We start from the raw sequence: 17,660 nt of genomic DNA on the forward strand, positions 1-17,660 counted from the left end.
AATCAACCATGGATGTTTCGGTTTAATCAGCTGCTCCCTTGCATTGCAAGCTACTATTAAAAAGAAAAAAGAAAAGGAGAGAGAGGGGAGGAAACCACCCAAAATAAAAAGGATTGTTTCTTCCTGGTAAAATAATGCTCTCTCTTGCCTCCACCCGAAGAAGTGAGCTGTAGGCTTGCTTGATGCAAGCAGAGGCTGTCAAAGGAGACCTAGCGAGGAGGTGACATGTGGCCACAGGCCCTCTCCTCCCCTTTGGAAGTTCAGTCTTCGAGCAGCTCAGACACCCCAGGGTTTGCTCTTCTTGCTTACAAGAGCTGCAAGCAGGAAGAGCTCCTGGGAGACCCAAATTTTCCAGAAACTTCACACTTTAAAAACGTTTTTAAAAAGCACCAAAAAAAACCCCCACCAACACCCGAAAACCCAACCCCAAACAAGCCTCTCCACCCCAGAAGACAAATAAAAGACCACCCAGATGCAAGGAAACAAAGCCTGAGCTTCCCCAGAGCCAGGCGACGTCGGATGCCGAAGTAACCTGCAAGCCCATGGCACAGCACAAGGCAACAACACTCACCCCAGCACAGAGGGAGCCCGGCCAGCCTCCTCCAGCCGGCCCCCAGCACCCCCCGTGCCCACCCGCCCTCCCGCGCACGGGGCAGGAAAATAAATGTATAGAGAAGCTAATAAATAAATAACTCCCAGCCATGATTCCCCGAACTGTCTTCCTCCTCTCCGAGGTTTCTCCTTCCCCAGCGGCAGACAGCCTGCCTGTGGCCAGGGCCGGCGGGGAGCCGCTCTTTGCGAGGCACGGGAGGTGGACCCTGCTGTACCTGCGGACATCTGTTGTCTTCTCCTGGTGAAGACTCAAAGAGTTGCATATTCCAGATCCTCATGAGCAGTGATTCAGTTTCTGCTCATGTGATAAAAGCTCCCTCTACAGAGTGAGCATGCCCAGAGGAGACCATTTCACTGCTCCCTCCAAGCTGCAGCCATTTCACAGAGAACCTGCCGGCTCCAGGGCGTCCATTGGAGCGCGATTATCCCGGGCATCCCGGGGACGCACCGGTAATGCAGATCATCTGTCAACTTTCTGACAGGGTGCCAGGCCTCAAAACTGATTGCTCGCCTGAAAAAAAAAAAAGCCTTTTAAACCATAGAGCGAAGTGTTCTGACTCGGTGGCCTTCAAGAGTAGCCCTTGCCCGCAGGAAAAGGAGAGGCAGGAGGGACAGGGAGGGATGCTGTGTGGCTTGGGGACGCTCCCATGCCGATTTTGTTCTGTTTAATAAAGCGGCCGACCTCTGAGCTCTGGGATGAAGGCACACGGGTTAAACTGGTTCAGTGTGCAGTGTCCAACTGCAAGTGCATTCGAGATCCAATCTGCTGAGCTGAAGGGGAGCTATTTTTCACTTTGGGGATTAATAAGACAACCTGACCTGGTACAACCAACCTTAAATGGGTATCTTAAATGCAGTCATTAAAAAGAGGGGGGGGGGAATGGCTTGAGGGGGGAAAACCCTAATGAAGTGATAGTACACTACTAGGTGCAGGAGCTCTGAGCTCAGCCTATGTCAATCCATATGATACAGCTGGCCCAGCCAGCAAGAGAGAAGAAGAAATTTTAGCTTCAAAATAAAAGTAGTTTGTTCCACTTAACAATTAAGCATAAACTCTTGGCAACCTTCATATCTGCTCAAGCTCCCAATAAAGCTGCCGGAGCAACTCGCAGGAACATCTGTAAGCAGAGATCGGCTGGAAGGGATTCAAGCGCAAGACTGGCATTTATCGGAGCAGGAGGCTGCTGGAGCGGGGTGTCGCGCTGGAGGACCTCCCACCCGAGCAGGGGGAGGGCGGCCGGCAGCCCCGGAGAAGAGGCCAGAAGGAAGAGGAAACTCAGAAATGGACTGTGGCACCACCCGCTTGTTCTTGGCCAAAGAAAAAACAGTTTTCAAAAAAAAAAAAAAAAAAAAGGAGCATAGAAGATAGTTCTCTGGAAGAGCAGAAATTAAAATGAAGAGGAGCTGAGTGTAATGTGTTACAGTGGGCTGGGGGGGAAGGGGCAGCCTGCATTATAGGGAGAAAAAAAAAAGCCATCGAAATGCATAGTGAGGTTTTGAGGAGCCCAAGGATTTTGTTTGCCTGGCACCAAAAGCAGGCGTGCAAACTCAGGCCTTCAGCACATGCACGAAGCCATCGCCTGCTCTGCTCTCCCCGTCCCCTCCTCTGCCGAGCATCGCATGTCCTGCCATGGCATTATCGCAGGCTGCAAACGCCAACAAGACACGTTTTCTCCTGCCTAAGCAGCTATTTGACCACCATGTCCAGGCACATTTGCAAAGCGGCCATAGTTAAAGCAGCGGAAGAGCCTGCTACAGATCTGCCTCGGCTACGAGGACACTGTTTTTCTCTCCACGCTCTGGAGAAGATTCCCTACTAAACAGTTAAAACACACAAGGCTAAATTGAGATGACTGAAATTCATAGAGAAGGAATATTTAAGGCGACAGTATAAAGCAAGGATCTCTCTTTCACCCACTGGGTTTTGTGTGATGTAAATCTTAAGTTTTAATATACACAAAATGAGATTTTCCTGGCCTTTCTATCAGTCACTGAGAGGTGTAGAGGTAACTCATTTAGGACATACTTGAAAATCCCCAAACAAAAGCAACAAAAACTGACTACACAGATAGAAGTTGTATCATCCACCGCATCAAAAGATTACTGTAGTTCAAACCAAAGATGTCTTTAAAACAGTTGACACGTTGCCCTTCCTTGCAGCACGAAATTACCAAGCTTTCATTTAAAACACAGAAATAGAAAGAATGATATTAACAAACACCATGTCAACGAACTACCACGGCCAACATCCCCTTTCAGAGATAAAATAATGATGGAGAACCACGCTGCAGCCTCAGCCTTCCCGCACACGCAGAAGGGCGGCACTCCCCACTGCATCTCAACACCAGGCATGTTTTTACTGCTGAGGTTAAATACACACTGAGAGCAGAAGCTACCACAAATGCTTTTAACATCTCATGGCCATCCTTGAAAGCACTAAACAGTTTAAAAAAAAAAAATAAAAAACAAAGCTGATCAGAGTATTGCAGATGCTTCAACAACCAGCTCAAGAGAAGCAACTGACGGGCATCGTAGCAGCATCTCTGCACAGCGCCGCATTCGCGGGGGATGCTTGTGCGTTGATTAACCAAGACCTTCAATTTATGCCATCCAAAAGAAGAAAGAAGCTTGCAGACCACCCTGGCGTTGCTCAGCCTGGCAGTGCCAGCACTGTGCCCGGGCAGGGTCCATCAGCTGTCAGAGTGGTGCCTCCTGCCCCGGCACCCCAGGCCCCCCATCTGCCCCAGTTTGCAGAGGTCGGGTGCTGCACAAGCACAGGCTCCTTTCTACCCAGCTGGTTAGAGACTCATCTCCAGGCTGGCCAAGGAAGCGTTTTTTTTTCTAATGATGTAGGACAAGAATAAGCCCATGCCCTGTGAAGCTGTCCCTGTTATTTAACCCAAGTACTCTCCAGCGGTTCCCCCACCAAGCCAGTACCAGACAGCACCTTCCTTTCAAAACATTTTCTACCAGGGACCATAAAACTACAAGGTATTTTTACTCTGGGGCTCTCTTGCCTCCATCCTCTGATTCCAGGCTCAAATATCCCTTTCAGAAATCTCACATTTTCAGGAGGAAAGCTGCAGCACAACAACCTCCCTTCACAAAGGACACCGGATTCCTCAGGGCTTTTGCTTAATTACACCATTATGTATGACATTTTCACAGCTCCCTTGCAGAGGAAGCTCAAGTGGGAGGCAAGGGGAGATTTTTCTTTCTCTAGGATGAACAATATTTAGCTCTGCAAAATGTAGGGGGTTTTCCTTATTTCCATCAGGCTCCTCTTCTTCCAGAGCCTCCAGTTGCTCAAATCTGAAGCTCTTCTTCAGTTCTTTTTTCCAAAAGCACAATAAGCTGAAGGGACTTTTGATACAAGATGAGCATTTCTGCTGGAATCCTCATTTGCTTCTGCACTGCTGAGAACCGCTCCCCAGCTCCGCCGCAAGCTGTTAACATGCCTCCTTCCCTCCTCGGCCATTTTGTATGACATTTCCTAACCAGAATGCCCATTCCCAGGACACGCTGAGCGTCCTCAGCATCCTCCATGGGAACCCAAATGTCCACCTCCACGGGCAGGTAACGGTCTGGAAGGAGCAGGCGGTCATTAATGCACACTTCTGGAATCACAGCTTTCGCCACCTTTCAAAACCTGCTTTTTTCCCCCCAAGAGTTTCCAAGCTATCTCCCTCCCTCGCCCTCTTTCCCCAGCAAAGTTGAAAATGCTTTTACTTAATAGGAAACATGAAATGTTCCCTGGGACAGTGTGTTGAGTAAATCACACAAACCAAGAAGAAGAAAAAAACCAAAAAAACCTGGAAAAAATAAAAAAAAAAAAGATGCTGTTGCGACAGATGTTGAGATGTAAGCTCCCTGGGAGATGTTGCTATGTTTTGATAAGAATATGTGTTGAGTATTTCATTTACAGGGCAATCCCAGAACTTTATTTAGAAGCATATTGGCCAGACAGCTGTAATTTAGAACATACTGTATTCCTAACAGTTCCCAATTAGAAACTCCTTCAGCTTTAACTTATAGTAACCACGGCTCCTTCTATTTTGGAAATCTAAAAACACCATTTCTCCCCCTTCATTCAGCTATCGCATATCAAGAGCTTCTACCGTACAAACACAGCCTTGCTCGAGAAGAGTTCTAAATACAGCATCCCTTGCAAAGCCCAGCGAGCAAGCTCATTGCTTTAACCACACTCACCGTTTGCTCCACGGGCAAATGTTTTATTGTTTTATTTGAGGGACAGTAGATGGGGTGGGAAGCAGACCCATGTCCGTGCAGAGCCATCCTGCTTATTAGTAGTCTTCTGCCAGTGAAGCCGGCTGTAAAAATGGCTGCTCACATTCAATCTCACTTCTGCTGCAGCACTGCTGTAACGTTGGAGCTCGGGCGTAGATCCTGCCGACGAGCCTCACGTGTTCAACGTGTCCCTGTTCTTTGACCTCACACCTATTTTTCTTAAGGATTAGGGCATTCACGTGAAAATAAGCAAGTTCTTCACCAAAGGAGAATCAGTGCTTCATGATGCTTTTAGAGATCTCCCCAAATCATGAGCTCGCCTATGAAATATCACAGTTGATGGCTCTACAAGCAATTCCGCTGACATTATAAATTTCTGCAAGGAACAGAAGGAGCAGATGAACTCTTTAAAAACAAAGCTCCTGCCTTCATGCAAATATCACTAGTTAAGAAGAGCAGAGTAATAAAGCAAGCATGATGTGTATACAGAATTGGCTCTAAAGAGGCTGCTTTTCAGCAACTGCCATAAGGTGGCAGTGGGTCTTTAAGGCTACCTTACACCTTTCACACAAGCACAATAGGAAATTATCACACGAGTGGTTTTCCAGCATCTGAAACTGTTTAAGTCAAATTTCCTCATCAAGGGAGCCAGACCATACATGAAAACTTGGGGCTGAGATCACCTCAACACCAGAGTCGCACAAGGAGAAAAAAGCCACCAGGATCAATTCTGAAGTCATAAACGCAGCCCCCATCTGAGCCAAAAAAAATCAAAACCTTTTCCTTTCAGTGCACAATTGCAATGCCGTTTATTTTACATAAATGCTTTTCTTTGTGCATTCATCCAACCATAAACAAGCCAGCATCCATTAAAGGCTAAGAAAAGTTCTGCATGGCCAGCAAGCTGGGGCTCCAGCAGACTTTTATGCAGGGACTGTAAAAGCAACACCAGTAAGCAAGCTGGTCACTGACTTAGTGCAGGGCTGACATATCAAACAGGCTCAGAAAATGCCGTGGAAGCGTTGGGTACGCAAGAAATGCAGAACCAAGCAATAAATAGGCAAGTTACTTTAGGTAGTAAAGTGACTCACCATGCAGATTGACCCAACTCTATGAGACCGTCACCTGGGCCAGAGCAATAAAATAAAAATCTGTGTTTTGCTCTTCAGCAATCACCCCCTGAACTGCGCTATGGAAAGCGGCCACAGTTGCCCTGAAGAAAGAACCAGTCTATCTTACTGCACGCAGGCTAAAGATAGACTGCGATCGCAGAGATTTCTGTTAATAAAGTTAAACACAGTAACTTTGTAATACCGACGTGTTGACAACGCCCCAAGTAGAGCAAACCTCTTGCCTTACCTTCACTTACAGCCAGGCTGAAAGAAGTGTGGGCACCCAATAACACACCTCCCATGGGAGACGGGGTCTGCGAGGGCTGAGGCTCACAGCCGACTTCTCCCCCCCTGCTCCAAACAAAGTCAGATCTTCCCTACACCTCACTAATACAAACATGGAGAGCCAATGTAAATGTTTTATTGGCACTTTACCATGCAGCTTGCTTGTACGACAACTGGAGTCAATCGGCTCATGCAGCACATACCTGCTGGTGCTTACACATTCCTTGTAAAACACTGGCAACTACAGACAAAAACCAAAAGCCCAACCTAGCACAACTCACAGTCCCCTTCCTTCCCCCAAAGCCACTCGCCAACGCGTTAAACCCCTGCAAGAAGCACAGAAAACCCCTCAGCCAAATAAACATATCCATATTCCCTCCTCTCCTTGCCAGTTTGGAGGACCTGATGTGGCAAGGTTTGTTTGCAATCCTTGGAATGCAAAATAAGCCCGAAAAAGGGAGCTTGAGTTTTACATTCTTTCGCCCTCCCACAATCACAGACGGATCTAGATTTAAACTGCGGAGCAGGTCTGCGCCCTGCAAGGCTTCCCATTAATAATAATTAGCGACCGAGCCGCGCAGCCCACGACTGAGACGCGATCACATGCCTTCCAATATGAAGGCACAACCCAGCGAGTCCCCGCAGCCCTCGCTGCCAGCCCCTGCCTGCTGTCGCTTTATGTCACCACCCTAACATTAGACAGGTCTGTTCTTTATATAGGTTCGCCAGTCAGTAAAGGTCAGTATTTTAAAACCCCTCCCCGCTGATCCGCAGGAAACGGTTTGAAGCCATCTCGTGTCAGTGGTTAACTATGCTGCTTTTGAATCAATTCCAACAGTTTTTACTTCATCCGGTCTCCTCGCTCTCCCAGCCCGGGGGCACGGGAAGGAATCGGCCGGATTTGCCCTACCTCCGTCCCGTCTGCGGGGAGCTGCTGGGTCCTTCCAGATCCTGACTCCAGGCCTATCACTCCTCCAGCCACAAATCCATCTCACTCTATGGGTGCAGCCTCCACCCCGGAGCATGCTCAGTACCGGCTGATCTTCAGCCATTTCAGAGCTTTAATGAAATGTAAGCATAAGGAAGTGTCATTAGCAAAAAAAAAAAAAAAAAAAAAAGGAAAAAAAAAAGGTGCAGGATTCATCCTGATCCGGCCAACCTTCTTGTTTCCATCCTCTGTCAAGGAGGTGAAGCTCTCACTGCGGGGATCGCAGGCATTTTTAGGCAGCAAGCATCTCGGTTTAGAACAAAAGCAAGGAAAATCCTGTCTCAGGCAAGCCTTGTGCAAAAAGGAGTATTTCCTAGTGACACTCAATCCAGCAGATTTTGCAATCTGGGCCTTTCACAAATTACAATATTTTCATGAAATGCCATTAATATTATTTTTTTCCCCCAATGGGCTTCAACTGAGGCTTTTAGCTCGCAATGCAAATAGTGCTTCCCATCCATCTTAAAGCTAAACCTACCCCAGCCTACCCTCGATCACCTTGAAGGTTATTTTAACTCCATTTGCAAGGAAGTTAAAAAGCAGGATGAAGGAGGGAGGAAAAGAGACTACAATATAGCACACTTCATGCTATGTTTTCCTAAGGACCTGACTTTTAAGAAAGGTTTGTTTTTCACTAGTCAGCCCTGAAATTACTCCATCGTTACCTTGTCTCCTCAATGCATTAAGACCATTTCAGAGAAGAATTCATAGAGGATTTTTTTTTTTTTTTATCCTTTCCAGTTTTTCCTGCAACAAAATATGCAAAGTCACACAATGCTGAAGTCCACCAGGCATTATCAGTGCCGGAGGACAGCAGCCCTGCAGACTGCGAGCGATCGGCGCATGGAAGTTGACTGTTCCTTAAAAACTTGTATTTCCCTACATACCCTTTGCGTATCCCCTACAGATCCCTACCAGCTCACAGAACTACTCCAGAAAGCAAAGACAGTTGTTGCAGAAGTAAAGCTTTGCAGGCCAGGGCAAACATTGGTTATTTAATCCCAACATAGTTTTAATGTATACCCTATTCCTCCTGTTGGGCCCAAGCCAAAAAAAAGCTCTGAATGTTCAAATCCGTTAATTGTGTGTGCGCTCTGCCGAGCAATGCTTGTTTCCCGTGCATGCATGGCTAATATTTCTGCCATGTATCTACAGTGTCGGCTTCGATGCTGAAGTTTTGATTCTTCAAAGAAGATTTAAAAATAAAATTAAGTTACTTTATCAACACAGCATTTCAGAAAAAAAACCCCAAGGTGACAGATGAATGCCAAAACCCAGCTTTTTTCCTAAACTAAACTTGCAAGGTAACCACACAAATACTAAGAGACTTTCTGTACAATGCAAAAAGCCAAGTTAAGGTCAAGATTTTCATCAGCCCACAGCATTCATGTCAGATGCACTATGCAAAAACAATTTTGTTCTCTCATCTCTTCCCTGATATATTCAGCCCAGTCCTGAACATCAAGCTACAGCTTTTCAGCAAATTATTCGGGATAGTATTCACATTTGACTCCTGAATGCCAGGCAGCCTTTCACACCAAGCGCCACTTTACTAAAATATTTTTAGAGCACAAAATATTTGGTAAAGCCACCCAGGATAAACCATAATAATTTGGCACAGAAAGCATGTGCTTAGCTCCCCTCAGACCTCTATTTCTGCTGAAGGATTTCACCGAAGCCCCGGGACCGGTGCCCTGCGGTAGCTGTTGGCCCCAGGCTGCCCCTTCTCCGGGGACGTTCATTAGGGACCTCCGTGTTCAGCCCAGGATGTAATTCTCTCTACACCACATTAGACAACTCCAAGATACCGCACAGTGCTTTCATTAAGCGCAGATTGGTAAACCCTGCCGACAAATTCTATTCTCGTCCTCTCCCTTGCCTTTAAATTGGAGGTAGTTTAAAAATAATATTCAGACCATATAATCCCGAGGCATGTCTGCTGAATCTAGGAGTGTTTGCATCTAGCACAGCTCAAGCATGTCAAGTTTGTTTCCTTGGAAACAAAGACCAATTTGCAAGCATTGCTTTCTTCCTCTTTTTTTTTTTTTTTAATGTAACGAAGACATACCTGCAGCTCTTGTTGATACAAAGGAATTAAAGCTGATTCACTTACCAACCAGGTTCATAGGAGAATTATTAATATATTTCACTAATGAACAACTGGCTTGCTGCACTAAGGGAAAACCACAGTTGTTCACTATTTAAAAATCCCTTTTTCCCTCAATAGATACACACTCAAGGCATGGCATTTGTATTTCTTCCTTGGGGACAGGTTGGGGGCGGGGGGAAGGCAAAGCCGGAATCATTTGCTTACCCTAGGCTAGGTACGCTGGTTCCAGTGGAGGAACAATCTAAATCCTGTATTGCTCCTACCACATCGCTCCAAACGATACACTAGTACAGCTCAAAACACACCTGCTATCAACACAGACTGAAGAGTCAACACAAGCTTAATAAAAAAGAAAGCAATAACATCTTCCAGATACGCTCTGCCAGTTTTAAGCCCAACTTATTCCCATCGAGGGCATGCATTAGGGCTGAAGTGGGAAGCCAGCCTTTCTCTGCAGCCATAACTCTTCTCCTAGAGCCTGCTCACATCAAAGGTCCTCATGCTGAAGGCAGTAAATCCTACGGCGACGACACACAACCTTTCTGCGCAGGCAAGGAAGAGGAGGGAGGGCAAAAAGTGTCGGAGCCAAGTTATCCATAGCCTCATTTGCAAAGGCAGTCAGGACCTCCACCCTCAAGAGCCTTCCTCAGGAATTATAAGAACTCAGCACCTTTCAAAAATCTGTCAGATAAGGAGTAAAATGGACACACATGAGAACAGCAAATAAAATTATGGCTCCTTAAACATGCACTGCCAGAGGCTGACTCAGCACAGCGTTCATTTCCCAACATGCTTGGGCTGAAGCTGGGTTGCAATCTCTACTTGAGAAGAAGATTATCTTCATATCCAAGGGAGCAGAGCCCGAATCTTCTCTTGTTTGCATCAGCATCACAATGTCAAAAAAAAGCCAAGAGACCTGCACCAACAGAAGCTGACAGGAGCAAGAAAATCCTCCGTCCTCCACAGAAAGGACAAAGCCTCGCAATTCCCTGCACCTGGAGAATCCCAGAGTCATTGCTAGAGCCACCAGTGTCCAGCACTAAAGCTGATGTGAACCCTGGATGCTTCACGCTTGTGCAAGTCAGGCCTTGGACTCCAGCGCACCAGATACTCCAAAGAGGTTCAGGGCTTGCAAATGCCACTTTACTGATAGAGCTGCCCTGCTGTCCTCTTGACCAATGCAGTCACCTGGAGGGTAAACTGAAAAAAAAAAAAAAAAAAAAAGGCACCAAAAAAAAACCCCAACCCTGCAAACCCAGCAGAACTGCCAGAGGGTCTCGCCCTAGAGCTTGAAAAATTAATCTCTTTTCAGTACACTGGCTTTTCAAATGTGGCTGAAGAGCGTTCAACGGGACGAATGCAGGTTTCCGTTCCTGCTGCAATCAAATAATCCTGGAAGCAAATCCCACAGCCTACACCCTGCAATGGTGTGCACCCTTTACCAAGTGTTGTAATTACTTAGTTTTATTCCAACCAGTGCCATGGTCTTAAGGAGTTTTGGAGACTGTTCTAGCCACCATGAATTCTGGGGGAAGAGCAAGGAAAACAATCTAGTTCTTCCTGATCAAAAGCAGAGCATATACTGAAGAAGCATCTAAACATCACCTTGTAAAAAAGAACCAGATACGTTGTGATTTGCTTAAATGCACTGCAACAATAAAAATACTTAGGACTTTTTATAAAGCAATTTATAATAAGAGAAGGGAATAGTAGGCAATATTAATATCTCCATTTTACAGATGGGAAGAATCGAGGCTTAGAGAATTAACTGCCAAAAATTTCTGGAGTGATCCTTCACAAATGTATGGAGCAGAGGGACACGATATAGGAGACCTAGACGTGAAGTCATGCTCTGCTGCCGATTTAGTGAGTCACCTCGGTTGGCCGAGCTGGGGCAGCAAAGAATGTGTTGGGACAGCCCGTTTGGGATGACTCCACTATGAATCTCAGTCAAGTTTGAGCACTTTAAGTTGCCTTTTGAAAAAAAATTTCATCCTCTGTTATTTAAAAACAGTAACAACAAAACCAAAACACATCCATGTAAATAACAAACGTATCAGTATTTTCTCCCTCTGTATAATATTCCCTGTAACTAACATATTTTTGGAGGGGAGGAGAATTATTGATGCAAAACAGCAAACGTGCCATGACTAAGGAGCTTTTTACGCCCATTGCCAAGTTTGAAAGCAGGCAGATGCCATGTGGGTGAATCCGTGACACCAGGACACAGTCCAGACTCATCCAAGAAGTCGGTCCCATCTGAATCAACCAACAGGAGCATAAATTCAGAGAAGTTACTTCGGAATTTTTTGTTGGATAACTGGGCTGCAAGTCAAAGCCCCTGGGGCAAGGGTAATGAACTCCGTTACGGTTTCTTAATGGAGATGCATTAAACACCTGGCAAACGCTTAGCTGAAAATATTATATCGAAATAGAAGCAAATGAGGGGATCGAGTGAGATTACACCACTGACTAACGAATTTAACTATTGCTTCCCTTCCCTTTCTGTTCCCCTCCAGCCTGGCAGCCACGCGGCATGCTACTTGCAGGTACCAGAGGAACAAAGAGCCGATGGATGCCATGAGCCACATGTATTCCTGGAGATTTCTGAACACAGATTTATATTTGGGATGATAGTCATGGGATTTATTTTAATGCCCAAGTCATTAAACCATCCTATTTGCTTGGGTTCCCAGAGCTACACTGATACAGATTTGCTGTGTTATGGAGGACAAATGTGAGGATAGTACTGAGCTCAAGTCTAAGACTGACATGTTCATTCTGATGCTTTCCCACAGCAAAGCTCTGTAGAAAAAACCCCCAAATTTAAAATCAAGAGTCACATGCTGATTTTGGGTGGCCAGCTCAGACAGAGTTTTTCAAACCTGATGAAAGCCTGCATTTCTAGAGATGTAGAGATGCTACAGCAAGATGCAAATGGTCAGTACACTTGAAAATTAAGCACTGGTTTCACATCAAAAATTAAACCACTGAAAAAATGACTTCCCTCAAATTCTCCCACCTTCTCCCTCCCACCCCCCATGTATAATACCCACTTACTTGCCTTGCGAGGAGGCAGAGAGCATAATTTTGTTAACATTTTAAACAGAAGGACTCAAAATAAAGCAAAACACTAGGGGAAAAAACCTCACAAAATGCTGCAATAATGTAACCGGCTCTCAGAGACGCAAACCAAAGAAGGGGGGAAAGATGAACATTGCAAAACACCGGCAATTGCGCACAGCAGCCCCTCTCCTCCTTTGCCACAGCGGCCAAAATCCGTTTTGGAGGCAAAGCAGGGGCAGGCAGGAGTCTACTGGGGAGAAGCTCTGCATGCTGAAAAAAGACCATTTGCACTATTTTTATTATACAAGGAATGGGAGAGGGCTTCACCCTTCCAGTGCTCTGTGCGGAGCCCAGACTCTCCTTCTCAGTGCTGATCTCCTGAATTCAAATATGCATCAAAAGCATCATGGACCTTTGGAAGTTTCTCCTCCGCTCTCATGTGGCCTTACCTCAGAGAAAAAGCAAGCAGAAGTGGTTGGTTCTGGTTCGGTAATTCTACCAAAAATAAAAGTGCACAGGCAATAGGAAAAAACAAAAAAATTTCTGAGTATTTTTCTTCTGCAACAGGAAGCCAAATGCCGGCCTTCGGCAGCCGCTTGATCACTCTCGGGCTTCAATTAAACAAACTCAAGGACTGCTGAAGTCAGCTTCCTTTCCTCGAGCAGTTTTGTAAGACATTTGCTTGGTAGCAGAAAGCTCTGGAGTTTCACGTGAAACTTATTAGCGGCTGGATCATCCCTGTCACTGACTTGAAAACCCAGAACCAGAGTATCGCACCAAGACAGCTCACTCCCGTGTGCCTTTGATTAATGACTCCTGCTGCGCTTGGGGAACTGAATTTCGGCGTTGTTTTCACGCACAAGCCAAGAAAAAACAGCCAGCCAGGCAGAATATGGCCCTCCAAGAAAGATTTCCAGGATTCCCTGCTAGTGAGCAGCTGACAATATACAGCCAGACACCGTCAGTGGAGGGAGGGTGTTGCACAGCGTTACCATGGCACGTTCATTCTGCTTTGCACAGTCTGCGGGATGATCCTTCCCCAGACGGGTGAGAGTCAAGCAAAGAGCTGCTGCATCACCTGGCGAACGTCACGGAGCTGTTTTATTGCCTCCTCGGCGCATTCAGCTCTCGCGAGAGAGCGATGTCGATGTGGGGGCTGCGGCTCTGGTCTGGCAAAGCACCTGGGAGCCGCAGGTACGGGGCTTGCTCCTGAGACCCATCCTCCAAAACAGTCCCTGCTGAAATGCATGGAATTGCTTCAAAATAAATGTGCCCTCGTTTTAGGCTTAGTGAAATATTGGTTCAAACACCCTGAGAGGAAGTAAAATCCCGTGCAATCTTTTGCGTGCAGATGTACCCTGCACCATTCTTCAGCCCACGATATAATTTCAGCCCAAACAGGACTGACTTCAAGCAAGGTCCTGAGCCTGCAAGAGAGGGACCTTCCCAGCCAGGCTGGAGCACCGTCGGTCTGCAGCCTGCCTTGGAGACAGCTGTCCTGTCTTCTCCTTGCCAGATCAGGTGTAAGGTGTCAGCAGACACCCGATACAAAACACAAATGCTTCCAAGCCTTGACTGCAGGCAGACAATATTCTCATCCTAGCAAGAGGATTGCTCAGTGGGTTTTTTCCCTCCGCTTTAAGAAAGGGGGAGGGAAAGGCCCACTCAGATCATGATAATAAATGACATTAGCCCAGATGGTTGTAATGGGAACATCCCTCGGGTACTGCCGTCATCGCAGTAATATTTTTGATATTCCCCTTTCCTGACATGCCTCAGATGTTGGCGTGAAAACCTGCAAGGGTGGATATTTACAGGTCAATATGCTGTGATGTGCCTGGAGCACCAATGGGTCGGGTTTTTTCCAAGACCTTCTTTAGAAGGAACAGAGTAAAGGATCAGCTGTAAAGCAGCCCAAAACGCCTGTCATTTCAAACTGCATCTAACACTCTTCTTCCTCTCCATACTGAAAAAAGCATTACAGAAGTTCCTGTAAAGCCCTGCATATCCCACAGCTAATCTAAATATGCCCCATTCCCAGGGAGACTGAATGGATGTCATAAATCAAAGTTTGACTTTAAACTATAAAAACTCAAGAAGAGGCTGCATCCACTGCAATGCACAAGCAACAACAAAAGAAGAGAAACGTGGTTCAACGCAAATACACACAAATTTTCCTGCAGCAGTGTAGTTCACACACACCACTCTAAATAAATGCCAGTCTCATGTGTTTATACAGCAAGACTAACTCTGCAGGGAGGGATGCCAATAAGTGGGACCTTCTGTTCAGATCTAAGTGATGGAGGGAGGACACCAAGCTGTATATAAAGTAACTAAGTCCAGTAATTTGAGGGATTCTTATCTATTTATTTTTACCAGGTTCTTATCCGTCATTTCTAATCCCTGTAAGGCTGCCCTGCACTCATCAGTTAACTTCACCTTCAGGAGTCTGTCAATCTGCTTGGGAAGAAGGAAGATTGGTGCCATCATTTTGTGTTAAAGAGCTACATCCCAAGGGATCCAGCTGTGTTGATTTGCACAGCTGCATTACAACAAGCTCCTCACAGAATTGAGGTCAACTCAGCCTGTATCTCATCACAAAAATTCACCAAATATTTTGCCAGATATATATAATGCAGGTGAAAGCCAAACTTCTTGGTAAGAAGCAAACTCCACCGAGCTCACGCCTTTCAGACTTGCAATGCCTATCAGTAACACAATTAATTTCCTTCTCTCCATGTAATTAATAATGAAATGGAAGATCTGTCTTCACTGCAAAAGCCAGTGCACGTCTGTGTTAGAAGGGCTACTTGAAGATAGGTTACATGAAGGTTAGAATTATATTACCTTGCCTTTACTAGTAAGGATACATAGGATGAAATTGCCAATTAACTTAAACTAGCTATAGAGGTCAAAAAATCCTTTGTTTTGTCTTCAACCAGGCTGCAGTGCTGGAACAGTCACCTGTCCTGATGCAAACATGGCACTTTTGGCACTGTGGACAGTGCAAGACTGCGACACATGTGGGAAATGTGACTAACACGATTTCTTCATCCATTAGCCAGGTACACTTGTGCTCGATTTCCTCTCCCTTCAACCATTCACGGGTTTTGTGGGAGACCTTCAAAATGAAAAGGTTTCTCGGCCTGGTAGAGCACTGCCTTCTCCAGCCTCTCCTAAACGATGGGAACCAGAGACCCTCTGAGATGGTCCCCGTGGAGAACGGAAGGGTCACTCCTTCCCGCTCCTCACTCCATCCATATTCAGGGCTCAAGGGACTTCTTTCTATCACTTTTTAGTCACTGGCATAAAGGACTATTAAAGCAAATACTTTGCAGCCTGCTGCAAAGACAATGATCAGCACTTGCCTCTCAATCCCTCATTTTGTTTGCCATCTTTCCCTGTTGCCCATCTTCCTGCCTATATATCCAAGTGCCTTGCCATTAACCTTGCTTTGGGATCACAGTTTTTTCTGTCTGCATGTGTTCACACGCACAGATGCCCAACCCCTCGTGTTTCCAAGTTTCATCGTCCATGCCATTTTTTCTCTTCTGTTTTGAATTCTCTTCCCCTAATTTTAATTTCTATATTTTCTTTCTCCTCTGTTTCTAATTTATTCTCTCCATCCCACTTGTGTCTTTCTAATCCTTTCTTACTATCCTCTTGGGGCAGGTTTTAAACCAAAGATCCTACTGCTGCTGACCTCAAGGTGCGGGCAGCAACGAGGCTTAACTGCTTTATTCTGCAGACTCTGAAAGTGAGCAAACCAACATGGAAGCAACCAAAACCCAAAAAACCCTGCCAAGATCTCTGCTTTAGTCTCAAAACCCACCAAACTAACTCCAAAGATATACAAACACTCCACTGACCCAACAGATAGGAAGGTGCTGCTGCCACAGGAACAGTCTCTGGTATCCTAATATAACCTAAGGATAAACCTAAATACTCTTCCCCATTAATGCCTGACCAATGAGAAGTGATAACGTGTATAACTGAGCGCAGGAAAACTCTTCCTTGTATTTCCACATACGTGGATGTGTGCCCATATGAGTTAACTCCTTTATTTAAGATTTTTCTACAAGCTTGGCCTACCTTGTCCTGCCCTGCTAATGATGCTGCTCTATTAAATGCGTATCGGATCCTGTCTGAAAGTTCAGGTTTAATCAGCTGCTCCTACCCTACTCATAAGGTGAACTGTTAAACAAGTATTAGCGCAGCAAAAATGGGAACCCAGTCCAACAATGAAGAGAAAACATCCCTTCGCAAATAAAATTGGTGGGTGAAACAAGTGGTGGAACTGAAGGCTCCCCTAGCACGCCGCAGCCCCAGCTGCCCATCCTGCCACACCGCGGCAGCTTTGCAAGCCCACAGTTTTTAGCCAAAAGCTTAGGCAATATCAGATACCCCCTCTCATACAACGCTCATAACTGGAGGTAACCCAGGCTTTACTGCTTAATCAAACCTCCCAAAGTTCATGCTTGCTCTGGAAAAGTGAGGACCACATAGGTGCGGAAGACCTGGGCAGCTGGGACTGGGGAAGGGGTCTCGACCAGCCCTGCACAGCTAACACACAAATCGGGGGAAGAGCGTGCCTCAGCCTCTCCCATGTATCACAGCCTCGACTCAGCAAGCTTCAAGGCACTTTGGTCCAAGTTAGCAACACATTTTAAGCATAAAAAAACCTGCTTAAATAAACTAAGCACCTGCTTGAAGTTAATTTGTGCTACGGCGTCCCTACAGCAAAGCTGACAAAGACGAGTGGGACAATGGGATGAGCCATCAAAGGAGCAAGCAGTGATGGAGCCATCGGAGCTCCTCCCAGGGACCTTGCTGAGGCTTGGACCCTCCACACAGTGCTTTTCACAGCCACAAAAACTAGCCAAGAGAAGGGTTGATGCTGATTTCTCTTCTGACTCTGGACCTTTGCCTCCCCTCCCCAGCATGCTTTTCCTGAGGACATTTACAGCAATGACCTCCATTGCATTAAGCCTTAGATTTTCACTTGCTTTCTTTCATCATGAATCATTAACAATCCCCATTTATCGTCATATAGTTATTGTTTAAAATAAAATAATAAAGGAAATTGCACTGAAGCTTCAGGGGTTTTTGTTGGGTTTTTTTAAAAAAAAACAACCCAAAGTATCCCACAGGTAACTATGCACTTTATATGAAAGAAAGGAAAAAAAAAAAGAAAAAATAAAGCGTAGTTGAATTTTGAGCCTACCAACCTTCTACACTG

General features: G+C 45.8%; 1 protein-coding gene across 12 annotated transcripts in view; it reads right to left on the reverse strand.

Moving 5' to 3' along the window:
* Positions 1 to 17,660, reverse strand: part of EHMT1 (euchromatic histone lysine methyltransferase 1) — a 123,143-nt gene that overhangs the window by 72,782 nt on the left and 32,701 nt on the right. For 2 of the 12 annotated variants that reach the window (XM_075772783.1, XM_075772772.1), the window contains exon 1: positions 828 to 939. The exons of 8 other annotated variants lie outside the window; for them this stretch is intronic. In XM_075772783.1, the coding sequence (XP_075628898.1) occupies positions 828 to 890 (63 nt within the window). In that variant the 5' untranslated portion in view covers positions 891 to 939. Of the gene's footprint in view, positions 1 to 827; positions 940 to 7,167; positions 7,295 to 17,660 lie in introns of those variants that run through there. 2 more of the 12 variants (XM_075772777.1, XM_075772789.1) reach the window with 2 other exon arrangements.

Source organism: Balearica regulorum, chromosome 20, assembly GCF_011004875.1.
Source record: "Balearica regulorum gibbericeps isolate bBalReg1 chromosome 20, bBalReg1.pri, whole genome shotgun sequence".
NCBI classification, from domain to species: domain Eukaryota; kingdom Metazoa; phylum Chordata; class Aves; order Gruiformes; family Gruidae; genus Balearica; species Balearica regulorum.